Genomic DNA, 16,971 nt, shown 5'->3' on the forward strand with positions numbered 1-16,971 from the left:
CCTATAAGAGTTCATGGTTGCTTTTCAACTACGCTGAGGAACCGTGGAGTGCCGGGGGTCACACGAGAAGTGGTGGTGTGATATGTCATTTTGGTGATCGCATTAGCTGCTGTATTTTGGGTCCTGGCTTTCCACTTTCTTTTATAAAACACAAAGAGCGAGGGGAAGCGAGTCCTATGAGTAAGCAGTGTGTGGGAAAGCAGCTGCATACCCGTATATTGAATGTTTGGGGGACCAGGAACTATCCGAGCAGAACAAATTTTGAGTCTGCGGTTCATCAAATGGTTCCCCGCGGTGGAAAACGGGCTTAACTCGGGTGTCTCCGAGGCTTTTGACTGAAATGGGACAGTCCTAGATGGCCATGTTGATTGTTTGCTGCCTTGGAATCATCTGTGCAAATTGAAGTGTGTTGGTCCCGCAGCACCTACCAGCTTGTGGAGTGTGAGCAGGAGGTAAGTTCGCTCCAGGAGAAGCAAGAGTGGCAGTTGTCGGCGCTCGCCAGGGGCAATGTGGCGCTGGATGCTCTGGAGGAGGAAGTGAAGAGCCTGCAGGCGGCCGTCGCTGAGGAGCGCAGACAGGTGGAGCTGAAGAAGCAGCAGCTGTCCGACAGGAGGAATCTGGAAGGAGAGGTCGCGGTGCTTCAGATACAGGTACCCGAAGCCCAAATTGAAGGCTCGCTCATATGGGCTTTAAAACACTCAATCGTATTAACAAACTACTTCAAGTAAAACCGTGTCGTTGTTGTTTTTCCTAAACCTTTTTTTTCGATTATTGGGATTCAACCCGGATGATTGACACTGGAATCTTTTAAATTGATCCATAATTGAGAGAACACACCGAGAACACACTGAGCTTCAATGTGCAGCCATGTCCTTCACTTTTTCTTTAATCTTGGGGGGGGGGGCAAGCATAAACTGCACAAATGTGTCAATATTAGACATAAGAAAAACAGCCTTTTTATACTTTGATTGATAAACTTTCTTTCAAGTGTACATTTTAATGTAAAATAAGTGGTTTACAAATATTTTCCCCTTTCCTGTGCATCCCTAGTGTAGACATAAACCGAACAGCCACAACATTGAAACCACCTGCCTAATATTCTGTGCGTCACCTTAGTGCCGCCAAAACAGCTGTCTGTTGAGGCATGGACTCCACAAGACAAGAAGGAGTCCTGTGGTATTTGGCACCAAGACGTTAGCAGCAGATCCTGGAAGTTGCGAGGTGGGGCACCCATGGATTGGACTTGTTGTTCAACCACATCCCACAGATGCTCCGTCGGCTAGAGATCTGGGGAATTTGGAGGGCGATGTCAACACCTTGAACTCTTGGTCATTTTCCTCAAACCATTCCTGAACAATTCTTGCAGTGTGGCAGGGCACATTATCTTGCTGAAAGAGGCCGCTGCGATCAGGGAACACCATTGCCATGAAGGGGTGTATTTGGTCTGCAACAATGTTTAGGTAGGTGGTACGTGTCAAAGTAACATCCACATAAATGCCAAGACCCAGGGTTTCCCAGGAGAACATTGCCCAGAGCATCACACTGCCTCCGGCGGCTTGCCTTCTTCCTATAGTGCTTTCCTGGTGCCATCTCAGCCACAGGTGAACAACGCACACGCAGAAAACGGGATTCATCAGACCAGGCCACCTTCTTCCATTGCTCCATGATCCAGTTCTGAGGCTCACATGTCCATTGTAGGCACTTTAGACGGTAGAGAGGGCTCAGCATGGGCACTCTGATTGGTCTGCAGCTACGCAGCCCTATATAGCTGTGATGCACTGTGTGTTCTGACACCTTTCTGTAATAGCAGCATTAACTATTTCAGAAATTTGTGCTACAGTTGATCTTCTGTGGGATTGAACCAGACGGGCTAGACTTCACTCCCCACGTGCATCAATGAGCCCATGGGCGCCCATGACCCTGTCACCAGTTCACCGGTTGACCTTCCTTGGACCACTTTTAGTAGTTACTAACCACTGCATACTGGGAACACCCCTCATATATCCCACCCCTTGACAGGTGCCACTGGAACGAGATGATCAATGTTATTCACTTCACATGTCAGTGGTTTTAATGTTGTGGATGATCGGTGTATACATCCATGTACCAACACGCAAAAATACACACACTTTAACTGAAATTATATATGAAGCAGAGAATGCATGTGTATCACCCTTTCCATGTTGAACCTATAGGTATAGTACAGGATTGGTTTATATACAGACAATCTAGTTCTGAGCGGTTTCAATCTGGTTTTTAATCTTGTACAAGACAAGATATGCGATTGATAGCAGTCCCAATCTCTACAGGAATATTAACAAGTTCTTTGCAGCCATGGCTGCTTTTGCCTCAAAAGTCTGTGTGGTGTCACTTGCTTCTTACTTACCAGACTTACTAGATAGTCACATTTTTTTTCCACTTTTCCATCTTGTTCTGCCTCTCTGTGTTTTCATTTGTGAGCCATTCCGCCAAAGCAAGGTTTGCCATTTGAACAGAAATTGTGTCTGTCTCTGTCATTTGCTGGAATAAATGTTGTAAAAAAAAAAAAAACACACTTGTCTGTAGCAAGTGGCCGTTCAAACCACTCTCCAGAAAAGGACAATGTGAAAATATTTTTTCTTCAACTCTGTTGGCCCGTGATACCGATCCCATCTCAATATGTATTTTTGTTGAGTCTAGGGACCAACGGCAGCATTAAGAGAAAAGTCGTTTTCACCAAGGACTAAAGGAAGAAAGATGTATTTCTTGGCAGCTCTCTTACCAAAAATACACACCGTTCACAAGTTGATGTGTGTCCCGTGAGATAATATAATATAAATATGAAAAATGTCCATCTCTCTCTCTCTCTGGTGGAACAGTGAGATAATCTCTCTCACTGTCTCTCTCTCTCTCTCTCTCTCTCTCTCTCCCCCTCCCCCCAACTCCTTATTCTTTCTCTCCAGGGCGTATCGTCACAAAAATGTTAATATTGAACAGCCCTGTTTGTTGTTCTTTTTGGGCTCAAATCCGTGAACCAACCATGCTATTGTTCCTTAAATATTGTGGTATATGTGACTCGTGTCTGGAGTAGCTCCTTGTTATTTATGTCGGATTGTGAGTGTTTATAGACCGACAATGTCCTCACAACGCAAACACTTGGCATTCAAGTGTCCACTGACTGGTTCCAAATGACTGTCAGAGCCACAGTAACATACAGATACTAGCGCACGATTCACATACGGTGTAAACAAACAGAGAAGGAAAGAGAGGGAGAGGGAGAAAAGCAGCTGCTCGATGGATACACGTGAGGCGTTTTTCCCTGCCAGCGGCCGGGCCATGGGACTGGGTGTGTTTCTGTTTTGGATCAGAGTTGACTGGTTCTGAGTCGCCGTTGGACAGAACGTCTTGCATCTGAGGTGAACACACAACTGGAACAGACCACACCACATGCTGCTTTTGGGAAAAACACCCCTGGTCCTCTTTATCTAACTGCTGAGTCCAACTATTGTTTGAGTGATGCTATTATACTATATTCGTCTTTTTGATTTCACCCCTTTCTTCCGTATTCCTTTTCCTTAGCCTCCCATGGCAGTTGATATTAGATGGTAGTAGTTTAATAGGTGTTACTGGAAAATTCTTGGCAGATCTTTGGAATACCCCCTCTGAATGCACAACTTCTCTCGAGTTAATTATTCCTAATCATTGTAACCATTCATCCATTCAACCATCCATCTGCCTGCCTTTCCCAGCTCTCGTCTCTATATTTGTGACAAGTGATCTGCTTTAGCATTGCTTTTTCGCTGCTTGTGCCACTTGGCCCCTGTGGGAGTAGAAAGTGAATCACTGGATATTATGGTCTTATCGCACAAGGCTCGGTCAGCTCGACCGATTCCCTGCGCAAATGCATTCTCCGTGCGGATTTTCATCTCCGTGCAGCTCCCCTGGCGTCAATTCTTCACATATATATTGTGTATTTGTATTCATTTGTGACCGGTTTATCCTTACTTTGAAGGAGGGCGCCACGGTTTGACGGGGAAATCTTGACAAAGACCGATCGGACCATCTGCAGGACTATTGAAGTTCAATACTCTGCTGCTTTCATTTGCTCAGATGAATTTTAATTTCCGCAAATAAACAGAGGTTGGCAATTGTGGGTTTACCAGCCTGTTTATGAGGTGCTGCAGCAGAAACCTCCCCAGGAGGCACGTGCATGTCACAGGTAGACAAGAAGACACACAGACACACACACACACACGCACACCCAAACATATTAACCATACATACTGTATACAACAACACATTTATAAGGAGACATAGACTCACATGGAACAAATGCGTGAAGAACTGTGAAGTACTGTATGTACACACTCTCAGGCAGAAATGCAGGCAGAGCTACAGTACAGCATGGTGGGGATCATCAGAAAGTGCACAGTCCATGTGCTCTGGAGTCACATTGTTTATGTATTGTTTCCTTGTATCCCCGCCAACCTTCCTGGGGCACGGGTAATCCAACAGCGAATACAGTCTGACGCACGTATGGCTACCAATTGCGCAGTAGTGTGAGGTAGATAGACCGAGAGAGAGAAGGACAAATAGGTGTTAAAAAGACTAGAGAAAGTCCTTGAAGACTGCCAGCTCAGTCAAGAGGGGCAGACAGATGGACAGAGAGGGGTAAAAGAGAGGAAAGCTGGCCGATGCCACAGTGGTTACTCTCAGGGCAGGTCATCCAAACTCATCAACCTTCCATCTCTTGCTACAGGGCTTGAAGAGTGCACACAGTCATTTGGCACCGCGCCTCTTAAATTGGACCTTTTTCCCCCGGACCAGCTCCCACCTGAACGCCAAAGAATAACAGGCCATCTGACTCGGCCTTCAAAGAAATTGGACCGAGCCCGTCGGTGAAGCAAGCGCAATCACAGGAGTGCAGCGCCGCACATGACCAGATTTCTAAAGATGCAAAAAAGTGACCGCCCTGAAAAGGTTGATGCCTTTCAGAGCACGCTTGAGTTGTCCACTCTGCATGTGGCTTTTTTTTTTGAAAAGCTGCATTGTATTGCAGTTAATTGGAGTTTGATCTAAATTATGAAAATTGTATTCAGCTTGGCGCTGCCATGCGTACAGTGGTTTAAACAGCTCTGCGATAGAATGAATAAACCACTCTCTGTGACTGGCGGAGGAAAAGAGAAAGAGTTAGACGTGCGAACCTGATCGGGCGGAATCAGATAAAAAAAAAAAAAAGAACAAGAGGAAAAGATGAAGGCAATTAAAGGGCAGAGACGTCACACGCACAAATGTTAGGCGTGCTCAGGATTTAGGGAAGAAGGGTAGACAGAAAGGACAAATGCAGGGAGGAGACAAGAGGATGCACTTAGAGAGGTATTGACATGGAGATGGATGAATAGAGGCAAAGGTAAACATCAACATGGCGGGGAACAATGTAAGAGGGAGAGATTGATTGATTGACAGTTGGAGAGGAGAAAGAAGGTGACAGAGATGCACTATGGACCATACATCAGGGAGTTTCTAAACGGCTTAGGGTGGCGCTTAATGCTTAAGGGTACGGCACATCTAGATGGAGCGGCTGCCGAACATCTCTCTCTCCCGGTTCTACATTCCCCGGCGCTTTAAAACGATTATGAAATATTAAAAGAAGAAATTCCAGCGTGTGCTTGCAATATTTATTTCATTTATTTATTTATTTATTTATTTATTTATTTTTTCGGACCACTAAAAGCATTACACACGTCTCCAGTGTGCCACCGCATGAAGGCTGGGGGATATTTTGGGAGCTCAATCCCATAACGAAAAAATTACAATATCATAGTCCCGCTGATAAAATAACTTTGCATCAGCAAACTCTTTTGTACATAAGGGGATGGAGAAAAGATCTCAGTGGTTAAAGTTTTCTACAGTAGGAGTAGGGCTGGGCGATGTGTCGTGATACAGTAATAAACTGGTTAAATATAGTACTAACGGCATTGTCATATGAGACCAGATATCTGTCTGGAGACAAATACGATCTATTCCTGGTCTTAAAGGCTGTAATTAATACATGATTGAGTTTAAGTAATGCCATTTTCAGAACTCCATAGATGGGTCTCGCTGTTGTTACCAATTGCCTCGACCTGCTTTGATCAGATTGTTTCTCAATTATTTATTGTGTATTAATATGTTATGAAAGTACCAATTATGGGGGCAGTGGCTCAGGAGGTAGAGCGGGTCATCTGGTAATCAGAAAATTGGCGATTCGATCTCCGGCTTCTCCCGGTAGCGCGCTGATGTGTCCTTGAGCTTAGACACTTAACCCCCTAACTGCTGCTTTTTTTGTTTTGTTTTGCTACATGGCAGCCCACTGCTCCTGGATACGTCGGTTACTAGGATGGGTAAAACGCGGAAAAATGCATTTCGCTTGAATCTAATCTAATTTCATCCCCAACATATCAAATTGTCAAATTATCTATCAAAGTATTCATCTCAAAATATGTTGTTTTTTTATTTTGTCCAGGAAATTTATAAAAGGTGTTGCTGTTTAAAAGAAACAGCTTTTGTTTTTTGTTGACAGGAGTGATCAGTACTCCCACAACAGTTGAGACTCTCTCTTAAATCTTCTATAACAAATCACCATTTGCATAGCCAAGCGCCTTATTCTATAACATATTAATGGTGAATTTCATGCTGCGGTCCAAGTTACTTCTCAAATCTCTTTGTTCAATAATGTAAATTGCAGTGCAAGCCCCCCTGTATATGCTGAGTGCATTTAAACGCCGTCTTGGAGAACGGGTCCACTCATACATGTCAAGATGTTCTCACACATAATTAGCTGAGCTGACCTGACAGGTAGAGCATTCGAGCAGTTCCAACTCATTATATTTGCGCAACCCCTGACGGGCGTTTTTCAGTCTGCTGCTGGTTTTATTATTTTAACTTAATGGTGGAGATCATGCACAATTTGATCCTTCCCTTGAATCAATCAGAGATTAGAAAAAATTTAAAAACGAGTGCAAATTTAACACGCCGGCGTGTCAGATCGCAATGCGGCGGCTCTAAAACACATGCCGCCGGTCCCCCCGGATCTAAAGACTTCGGATGAATCACATGATCGGCCCATGCCGCTAAATTTAAAGTCAGTCATGTAACATCAAGGGCAGAGGATCTCTTTATAAGGGCCCAGACCATCTCCCCCGTCTGCACCAGGAACTGGAATTAAACTTTTCCATAAAGGGAGAGAATCTTCACTTTGTTCCATGCTGTCTGTCATGCCCACTGACCCTTAAACACACACACACACACACACACACACACACACACACGCACACATGCACACATGCACAAACACACACACACACAAACACCGGCACAGCCAACACTACATGGTTGGATGAGGAGAAGCTGTTAATTCGTAAGCCCGGTCATGCCAGGTCAGACCTCCTGTCTCCAGCGTTTTTCCACTCTGTGTTCTCCGCTGTCTGTTGTCTGCTGTTTTCTCATCTCTCTTTCTTCCGACGTCTCTCTGATCTTTTCCACTCGCTTATTTTTCGCTCCCGTCCTCATCCTCTCAGATGCCTATTTTTGTCTTCCGCAGGCTGTGAAGTGCTTCGTTGTTTTGTTGTTGCCTGTAACGTTTTTAGTCATTAAGGTTCGTTTTTTGTGATGTTCGAAAAGAACCATAAATGACTTTGAGCTAAGTTGGTCAAAATGCTTATTTTCATCCAGCGTAAATGGGCAGGTTAGAGTTTGGGACCTAGATAACAGATTGCGGTCTGAAAAAAATGGTGTCCGGCCCCGTTAAACAAGATTTTAGACCACACAGCCATCCTACGCTTGAATTTCCTGCCTCTCCCCACGGTCTTCCCGTTATTGAAGATAGAATTTTTCTCTCCGCCAATATGGGGTTATCAGTGTCACGTGAATTGTCCGGTCTTCACGTGTCACATCCGAACCTTCCACCTTCCTTCCAAAAGTAAGCTAAAATGACGGGAATTTTGAGTCAGGTTGAGGTTCCTTCACTGCACCTATGTTGTTGTTTTTTTTTGTGTGTGTTTTTTTCTCCTTCGTTTGAGTTTGGCCAATTTTCTCTTCGACTATGCTTGCATACGGATTGTAAGCTTGATCCCTCACCCGTCAAGTCAAGTTCTTATACTGGAAAATGAGTTGCACATCCACATTCTGCTCGGAGTTCATCTTCGTGTCAGTTATAGTTTGATTTCAGTAAACCAAATATGTGGACCACCCGGGTTGAATCAGATAGGGGACCTATTAAGAAAAACTCCCTTTTTTAGTGCTTGTGCACATGCATTTGGGTCTCTGACGGGCCTAATCACACACAAACTGTCAAATAAGACAACCCAGTCAGTTCGCTGTGAGGTGTCTATTTAAGAAAACATGTGATTCAACAGGCCGTTCCGAATTGTCTCCCCCTGGGACGTCACAGGGGGGCCTCAGTAGATTTGCAACCGCCCCCCCCATCTGAGTAACTCCACCCACGGCTTGGACCCGCTAGCATCTAAGCTAAGCGCTAAGCATGGGGTCTTCTGTTCTGTTGGCTGCACAGTCCAGCACAAGTCTTTTAAAAGAAAGAGGAATTAATACCAATTGTCTGTGACAAAACTGCAGGCGATGAAAATGTAAGTATTTGCAAGTAAGAATGCGTGTCTCTTTCTGTTTGAAAACATGTTTAGGGGACCTCAGAGACCTATATTAACTCGTTGAAAAGAAGCACAATACGTCCCCTTTAACCTTTTCCGGCCAGGAAACAATTATCCACCACCCAGGTGAAACCCCCTTTTTCACTTTTCGAGCGACTTCGTACTTGATGTCAGGGTTGGTTAAAAACGATCTGGGGAGCAGGATGGGACGGGATAGACACGATAGTGGATTGGCCATATTATCAACTGAAGCTGAGCGGGTGAAGAAGTTGGACATATGGGGTGCATTGTTGATGACTTGGCGGAGCGCAGGGCTCGCCGAGTGCCCTCGTGAACTGATAGGCCGCTGTGCCAATTTTTCTAAACATTCTAGCCATTCATAATTTACAGCGGGTCACCTGCCCCTAATGCTCATTAGTCGAAGCGTCACAACCTGTCAGTGGTGCTGCCCGTGCTCGCTGTTGTGCACGACTTGTGCTGTGCAGGCAGGCACGCACTGTAGTGTTATTTTGAAAGTAGCTTTCCCTGACCTTAGCAAAGACGTTTCCACCATACATTTTACCGCATAGTGGCTGCTTCCCTCCGAAGTTTCCCTGAGGCACTCGCAGTTTTATCTGTTAAACTGCTATCAAAAGCTTTTCATGTTAACGTTCGGGTGTTGGGTTTAAGGATGGGGCCTTTCTGTTGCCAATGCGGGGGGCCCTTTTTTGAACCCAGTCCGTCACTGTTTCAGGGACTCGTCACCCAGCGAGAAACACACTCTATTTTTGGAGTACATTTAGCCGAGGAATGTCTTCATACTGTAGGCGGTTATTGGTTAAATCCTCCAGTGCAAGATGTTTCTAAGGACATACTCACAGGGGGCGCGATGCAACCGGCAGCTGGCTGTTACTAACTCTCCACTGCAGACTTTCATGTATTGTAGCGGTTGCTTGCATATTTATGGAGAGTGTGCAGGTTTTGTGTTGTGCGCTGTTTTGGGACACCTCGGGGACGTGCAATTTGTGGATTTCTGTTGTGGAATCTCCGCTATATCCTAAGGTGTCGTTTCACCATTTAGAACTATAACCACTCTCGTGTTGCCGTGACTGGAACAGACCGTTGATGAGATCGGTGAGGTCAGGGAGTGACCAGAAGCTGGGCACCGGAAGTGTCATCGTGAGGTGTTATCGTCAGGGTTTGCTTGACGATTGTTGTTATTGACCCCGCTGTGTGTTGTCCTTGAGTTCAAAGAAGCATCTGACCAGCTCTCTCTAGATGCATTCGTGAGAATAATAGCAGGAAACCAAGAGCTTGTTTGTCAACTATTACTTGCTAAACGATTGATTCCAAACTTGTTTGCTTATTAATTTGATCTTTGTAAAGAAATGTTATTTTCCGATACTGGAACGTTGTCGCAGCAAAGATATTCCGCGACACTGTTAACAGACCAACTATGAAGGTACAAGGGAGTGACGTGTGCGTGTGTGTGTTTGTGTGTGTGTGTGTGTGTGTGTGTGTGTGTGTGTGTGTGTGTGTGTGTGTGTGTGTGTGTGTGTGTGTGTGTGTGTGTGTGTGTGTGTGTGTGTGTGTTGTTTCCTCAGCACATTTTATCAACACAATCTCTCTATTATTATTATTTTTATCTCTGTTCTCTCCAGCTGTCTGAGGCCCAGGACCAGAGTTTGGTGCTGGAGACGCTGGAGAACGACCTCAGTCACAACAACATATTCAGGGAACTGGATGGCACCGACCCCACACCCCAAGAACTGCTGGGGAAGATAGAGCAGGTGCGAGTTTTTCCTACCTTAGTGGCTGGGTGCATCTTTTTAGATTTAAAATCCAGTCCTATTCTGACTGGTTGTTCTGAACTCGCCGTGCCCTTTGTTGAATGACGCTTTTAGTGTTCTCATTTGTCAAGGACGGAGTCATTCAGACGCAGTAATTGATAATAAATTATTATATAAATTTTTATAGTTATTATGGAGGCATGTAATACACACTGTGTGTGTGTGTGTGTGTGTGTGTGTGTGTGTGTGTGTGTGTGTGCGCGCGCGCGCAGCTGGAGTCGCGTATCGCAAACTGCTACAGGCAGCTGATGGAAAAGCAGCTTCTGTTGGATCAGGTGACCCGTCTCTCTGCCAAAATCAAAGAGGAGGAAGGGAAGGGCCACCTGGATTGCCTCACGCAAGCTAAGGAGGCAAGAAGCGCACACACACACACACAGACACAAACAAACATACACATACAGAATAAACACACAATAATTTACAGTCTACGCATGCACCCAGATGCTCGCTAGGTTTGACTCACCTGTTTGTTCAGTTTCACATATATTGCTCTCTCTCTTTCTCACACACATGTACATGGGCGTACACACACACACACACACACACACGCATGTGGGCTCCATGTGAGGAACAAAGCAGGTATCGCCGTCCATTAAGACTCAAGCATGCATGAGCATTACGTACAACAACTCTCCGCCTCTTTGTCGTCCTCGTGTTCATTTCTCTTGCTCTCTTTTTTCCTTTCAGTCCCCTGTCTATCTGCCCCTGTGCCTGAAAGCCCTCTGTCCGTCTCTCTCTCTCTCTCCCTCTCGAACGCCCGGTAGCAAATCCTTTCAACACGCTTAGATAACCTCACCAGGTGCCGGTACAGCAAGGCGTCACAAATGATAGAACCGGAGGAGTGTAAAATAAAACCGATAATGATGAACGTGATTGATAATGTTCTCCTGCTTAGCCGCGTGTCATCATTTATGAGACTCTTCTACGTCTTTCTAAGGTTCTTTGTGGCTTTATGTGATTTATGTGCCTGTCCGCACCATTGAACGTGCGTGCGTGCATGTGTGTGTGTGTCTATCCTCTGATATCAGATGAATAAGCTCCATGTTCGTAATTGCAAAGCTGACCGGCGTCTGAAGTCCATTTCGGCGGAGCTGTCCTTGCACCAGGCCGAGGTCGTGCGTCTGCAGAGGGAGATCGGGGAGAAGGAGCTGCAGGTCAGGGGGGAGAGATTGGGCTCCAGCACCCGCGTGCTACACCGTCAACACGGTTTTAAGACCTTTACCACCGTCACCTTCCACCAGAACGCGTTTCCTCCCCGGTATCGCCATTATCTCTATTCGTTTAGACTGAATTAATGCAGCACGGGTGCAACGAAAGAAAAAGCCACAAAAAGATATTTTTTTATCACAGTTTTCCGTTTTTTTTATGCTGGAGATACTGAGATGATGATGATAATAATAATAATAATAATAATAAAACATATATATTTTTTTATGATTTTAACTCATTGTTTCTGGACTATTTTAATTAAGCTTAATTAATTGAATAAACTTATGAATAAAATTTGAAATAATTAAAATAAACTCACGAATAAAAACAAAACAAATTTTAAGATTTTTGACCCAACCCAATGCCAACAACTAAGTAAATTCCCTAAAAGTGTTGATTAAATAAAAATTTTGATTTAATAATTTCAGGTCACACTGATGCAAATTTGATATATAGTCCATTGCCACAAAAAGAAAAATGTGTCTTAACGTAGCTTAATTCATATAAATAATTCTTTATAAAATAAATAATTTCTCCTACAAATATCTCTAATACCCCTATTTGGCTCATATCTAAGTCATATGTCCTCCAGTTTCTGGAATTTTGTTTTTTGAAATGTTTTCATCCAATATATTTCATCCAACACATTAAGCCACATTTTTTTATTTTCATGAATTAATTTATTAAAAAAAAATCAGAGTGTTCTAGTCATCAATGGTAGTACACATGATGCCCTATAATTTGGCAAAATGTCAAAGGTTTTGATCAATGTCCAAGGTGTCTTATAAACTACAATAAGCCTTGGAATGTCCTTTTGGATTGACATTTGCTGGGCACCACTTATGTGAATGTGTGGTCAAGCGACGCTGCACCTCCACACCGGAGGGCCCAAAATCACCCAGACACCCAGGGGGATAAATTAGAACTCCGACAGTGGGGCGTGAAAAGTAGTCTGAGCTAAACCTTGCTGAAGTGAATTTAGCCGCGAGTGCCATAGAGCATCATGACTGAGCACTGAAACCCCCTCCGCCCTGCCCAAGGTGGAGACGTGCCAGCGGCGGCTGGAGCAGGGCCTGCCGCCCTGTCCGGAGATGGAGGAAGAGTGGAGGAGAGCGCTCAGGGAGGAGAGGAGGAGGCAGAGAGACAAACAGGAAAAAGAAAGGGTATAATTACACAAGGGCACAAACACACTCACACACACACACACACACACACACACACACACATGCAAAGGGACATTGAGCAGGAATCAATTTAGGCGCTGAGCGACAATCAAACATACACTGATCAGCCATACGTTAAAACCAGGCGAAGACAGTTGAAGTGAATAACATCGCTCATCTCGTTCCAATGGCACCTGTCAAGAGGTGGGATATATCAGGCAGCAAGTCAACAGTCAGTCCTTGAAGTTGATGTCTTGGAAGCAGGAAAAATGGACAAGCGTAAGGATCTGAGCCACTTTGACAAGGGCCAAATTATGATGGCTGGACGACTGCTGTACGGCTTCTCCAAACCCAAAGGTCTTGTGGGGTGTTTCCAGTATGCAGTAGTTAGTAACTACCAAAGGTGGTCCAAGGAAGGACAACTGGTAAAGTGGCGACAGGGTCATGGGTGCCCATTATGATAGAAAGGTGTCAGAACACATCCCCATACACATCACAGCTTGCTGTGTATGGGGCTGCGTAGCTGCGGACCGGCGAGTGCCCATTCTGCACCACCACCACTGAAAGCACCTACAATGGACACGTGAGCATCAAAACTGGACCATGGAGCAATGGAGGAAGGTGGCCTGGTCTGATGAATCATGTTTTCTTCTACATCATGTGGATGGGCGGGGTTAGGGTCAGATCCGATGGAGCATCTGTGGGATGTGCCGGAACAACAAGCCCGATCCATGGGGGCCCCACCTCGTATCTTACAGGACTTAAAGGATCTGCCGCTAACGTCTTGGTGCCAGACACCACAGGACACCTTCAGAGGTCTTGTGGAGTCCATGCCTCGATGGGTCAGAGCTGTTTTGGCACGAGGGGTTAGTGGTTATTAGTGGTGGTTTTAATATTGTGGCTGATGGGTGTACAGGCTGAAAAGTAGAGGAGAGATAGAGCTCCACCCTGGAAAAGAATTGGTCATTGATTCCACAAAATCTACAATTTTAGGTTTCTTCAACCTAAAATTGAGAAATAACAATGCATTTTAAATCGGAAGAAACCTAGGTTTAATATATATGTTTAAGCGGAACCAATGATGGAATCTATTTTTTTTTGTCCATACTGTACAAATCAGATAGGCAGAAGCTATTTTCATACGCACACACGCACACACACACACACACACACACACACACACACACACACACACGCACACACGCACGCACATTTTCTCTTGCACAGGGATGGGATCCGTCCATCGGAAAGTTTGCCATTGTCTGGCTGATCTGTATTCTCTCCGGCAGGTTTGTGTCTCTTCCCAGTCCTTAGCCTGAAAGACACCACACCGCGTGGATATGCAGGCTGCAGACACACACTTACCCAACCTGACTTATAAATAGACGAATGGCGACGGTGCACGGAAATGTAAAGTCAAAGAAAGCAGCCGAAAAAGGTTCATTGGAGGACAGTGTTTTTGACCGCCGCGCCCCTCACGTGTTCAGAAACCGACTATTTGTAGGAACACAAAAGGAAGAAATAAAAAATTGCTGTGGACGACAAGTACGCAATCTTTCAAATTCCATTTTGATTTTGTTTTCTTTTTGAAGAAGTCGTTTACATTGGCGGCTCATGTCTTTCTGAGCTTTATTTGTGTTATTATTTATGCATCGCTCTGATCACCTGCCAGAGGATAAACAGCCGAAACTCATGAGGAAATTCCAAATGTCTTTGAGGTGTTGTCATACTGGCGAAGGCCGTGTCAGGCGGCGTTTGAAGGTCGGAGGGGGTGAGTGTGACACCTGTGAATCCTCTGGAGTGAAGATGTTCACTCCAGAGGAACCATGTTGTTTTCTTTTTTCAATATTTCTTCCATATTCTACACTGCAGTAGATGAACCTTTTTGCCAAATCTGGCATCCACCCACCAATTTTCTGCTTCACCAACCAAAACGGGGATTTGGTTGTGAAAAAAAGACCCTTCAAATTAAAATCGGCTCATCGAATAAACCGAACCCACAGACCGGCCAAAGCCAGAAAGTAAGTGAAGAAGGTGTCTCCTTGCAGACACCAGCGTTGAGACCGCATGGTCTCTCCTATCTATGTACGTGACCTGGTACAAGGAACCGAGTCGGGGGCAATGCAGGCGATGGAAGCGCCCTGAAAAGAGGGCCTCGGCGGGGTTGAAACGCAGAAGACGAGGGAAGGAGAATCGGAACAGGTGGCTCGCGGTATAGCGTACAAAACCTCCAACAACCCTCCAGGTCCCTCTGGTTGATCTGACATCAATATACTAATTAAACTCATTAAATTCCTCACTCTGGAATTGAGTCTCGTCTAGGGTCTAATAGGGCGTACGTTAATCTGGAACATGTCACTGCGTGTAAAAGAAAAAAAAAAAACAACAAAAAAAAAAACAACAAAATAAAAATAACGGCCCCTGGCATGGGAACCAGTCGACTGAGGTACAGTATTGCCTTTTTAGAGCTTCATTCAATTCAATGTACTCCTTATTTGACCGTCTTTTTTTAAGTTTATACGCCAGCATTTGTCCTCCAGCTAAACTAGTTGATCGCCTTTTTAACCGCATAAAGCCCAAGCAAATCGGGGAATCTCCTCCAAGTATACAGTAAGGTGGTGTTGTGCAAATGCTGACCCGTCGATACCCTTTTGTTTGTTGGTGCGCTCCCAGCTGGCCGAGGAGCAGGAGTGGAGCCAGTTGCCCAACGGCGTGCACACCACGGCGGAGGCGCGTCCCGTCGCCTACATCCCCCAGGACGACCCGCTGCCGCTGCCCAAACCCTACGGTGCCCTGGCTCCGTTCAAGCCCTCGGAGCCTGGCGCCAACATCAGGCACATCCGCAAGCCAAAAGCCAAGCCCACGGAGGTCTAGATATGTGAGAAACGCAGGTGCAGACGCAAACCCAGACGAGTGCAAATAAAGATAGACAAACATCGAGACTCAAACCCTTAAGACACACACACACACACACACACACTTATATAATATATATATATATATATATATAAAAAATGATTTATAACCCTTTTAACTTGATTCCCAGTGCATAGCAAATGTACATGTGTCAATTGATCCAGCCATAGATCTAAAATAGTCTGTGTTTAATTCATCTTGTACTGTACTTTGTCGCACCACACCGCTGTTATTAAAGAAATGTCTCTACACAGCGTACGAGGTGCGTTTCCGCGGTCGCACACAAAATTAAAACCGCGCCTGCGATTACAGGACGTCTTAAAGTGCGAACACTCTCCGACAGGCGGATGTTTATTTACCGCTGAATTAGATTGTGATTCTACACGGAAACAAGGTATTCTCATTAAAAAGCAGCTTGGCGCTTAACAAGGCTCTCATCAGTATTCCTTTTCAATGCCTTTTCCCCCCGGTTTGTGTCTGTGTGTCTGTGTGTGTGTGTGTGTGTGTGTGTGTGTGTGTGTGTGTGTGTGTGTGTGTGTGTGTGTGTGTGTGTGTGTGTGTGTGTGTGTGTGTGTGTGTGTGTGTGTGTGTGTGTGTGTGTGTGTGTGCGCCTGCCTGCCTGCGTGCGTGCGTGCGTGCCTGTGTGCGTGCCTGCGCACGTTGCATTGAGCCTTTGTTGTTTCGTCGTAAATATCTGTATGTGTGTCAGCGTGCACACGTGATGGCGGCTTGTGGAGCGTGTCACCGCGTCTGGTTGTAATTTACTCCTTTTTTTTTTTTTTTTTTTTTTTAAACAAAGGTTGTTTGCAGTTCACCTGCAGTAATACTGAAGAGAGGGACGGGAGGAAAGAGGAATGGGGAACAGGGGGAAGGAGAAAGAGGCACCGCATTTTTCTTAAAATAATAATAATCTTCACCCGCTTTCCCGGCACATTCTGGTCCCAGACTCTGTGTTGGCTTCCTCCTCCGTCAACGAAGCAACATTTTGGGGCATCGATGCCACCCGGGCGTATTGTAACGCTGATGAAGGTTGGAATCAAATCTGGATTATTTAAGATGAAATAAACACTCTTGTTTTAAATGGTCGGGAATAATTTGGATCTTCATGTGTCACTCTATCTCAGTCTTCATACCTTTCATATTGATGTCCATTCGATACGCATTAGGCCACGGATGCGTCTTCAAGATGGTTCAGTAAGCCTGACGGAAACCTTGAACGGTGTGTGGAGG

General features: G+C 45.1%; 1 protein-coding gene across 1 annotated transcript in view; it reads left to right on the forward strand.

Moving 5' to 3' along the window:
• The window catches only part of ccdc146 (coiled-coil domain containing 146), a gene marked incomplete at both ends in the record, with an annotated part of 32,755 nt that extends 17,056 nt beyond the window's left edge, over window positions 1-15,699 (forward strand). Inside the window, 6 exons of the mRNA XM_080022372.1 lie at window positions 422-650; window positions 10,265-10,393; window positions 11,141-11,177; window positions 11,513-11,607; window positions 12,703-12,825; window positions 15,499-15,699. Of these exons, the coding sequence (XP_079878498.1) occupies window positions 422-650; window positions 10,265-10,393; window positions 11,141-11,177; window positions 11,513-11,607; window positions 12,703-12,825; window positions 15,499-15,699 (814 nt within the window). The remainder of the gene's footprint in view (window positions 1-421; window positions 651-10,264; window positions 10,394-11,140; window positions 11,178-11,512; window positions 11,608-12,702; window positions 12,826-15,498) is intronic.
• Window positions 15,700-16,971: the final 1,272 nt, after the last annotated feature.

The sequence above is a fragment of the Zeus faber genome (genome assembly GCF_960531495.2).
Source record: "Zeus faber genome assembly, chromosome: 21".
Classification (NCBI taxonomy): domain Eukaryota; kingdom Metazoa; phylum Chordata; class Actinopteri; order Zeiformes; family Zeidae; genus Zeus; species Zeus faber.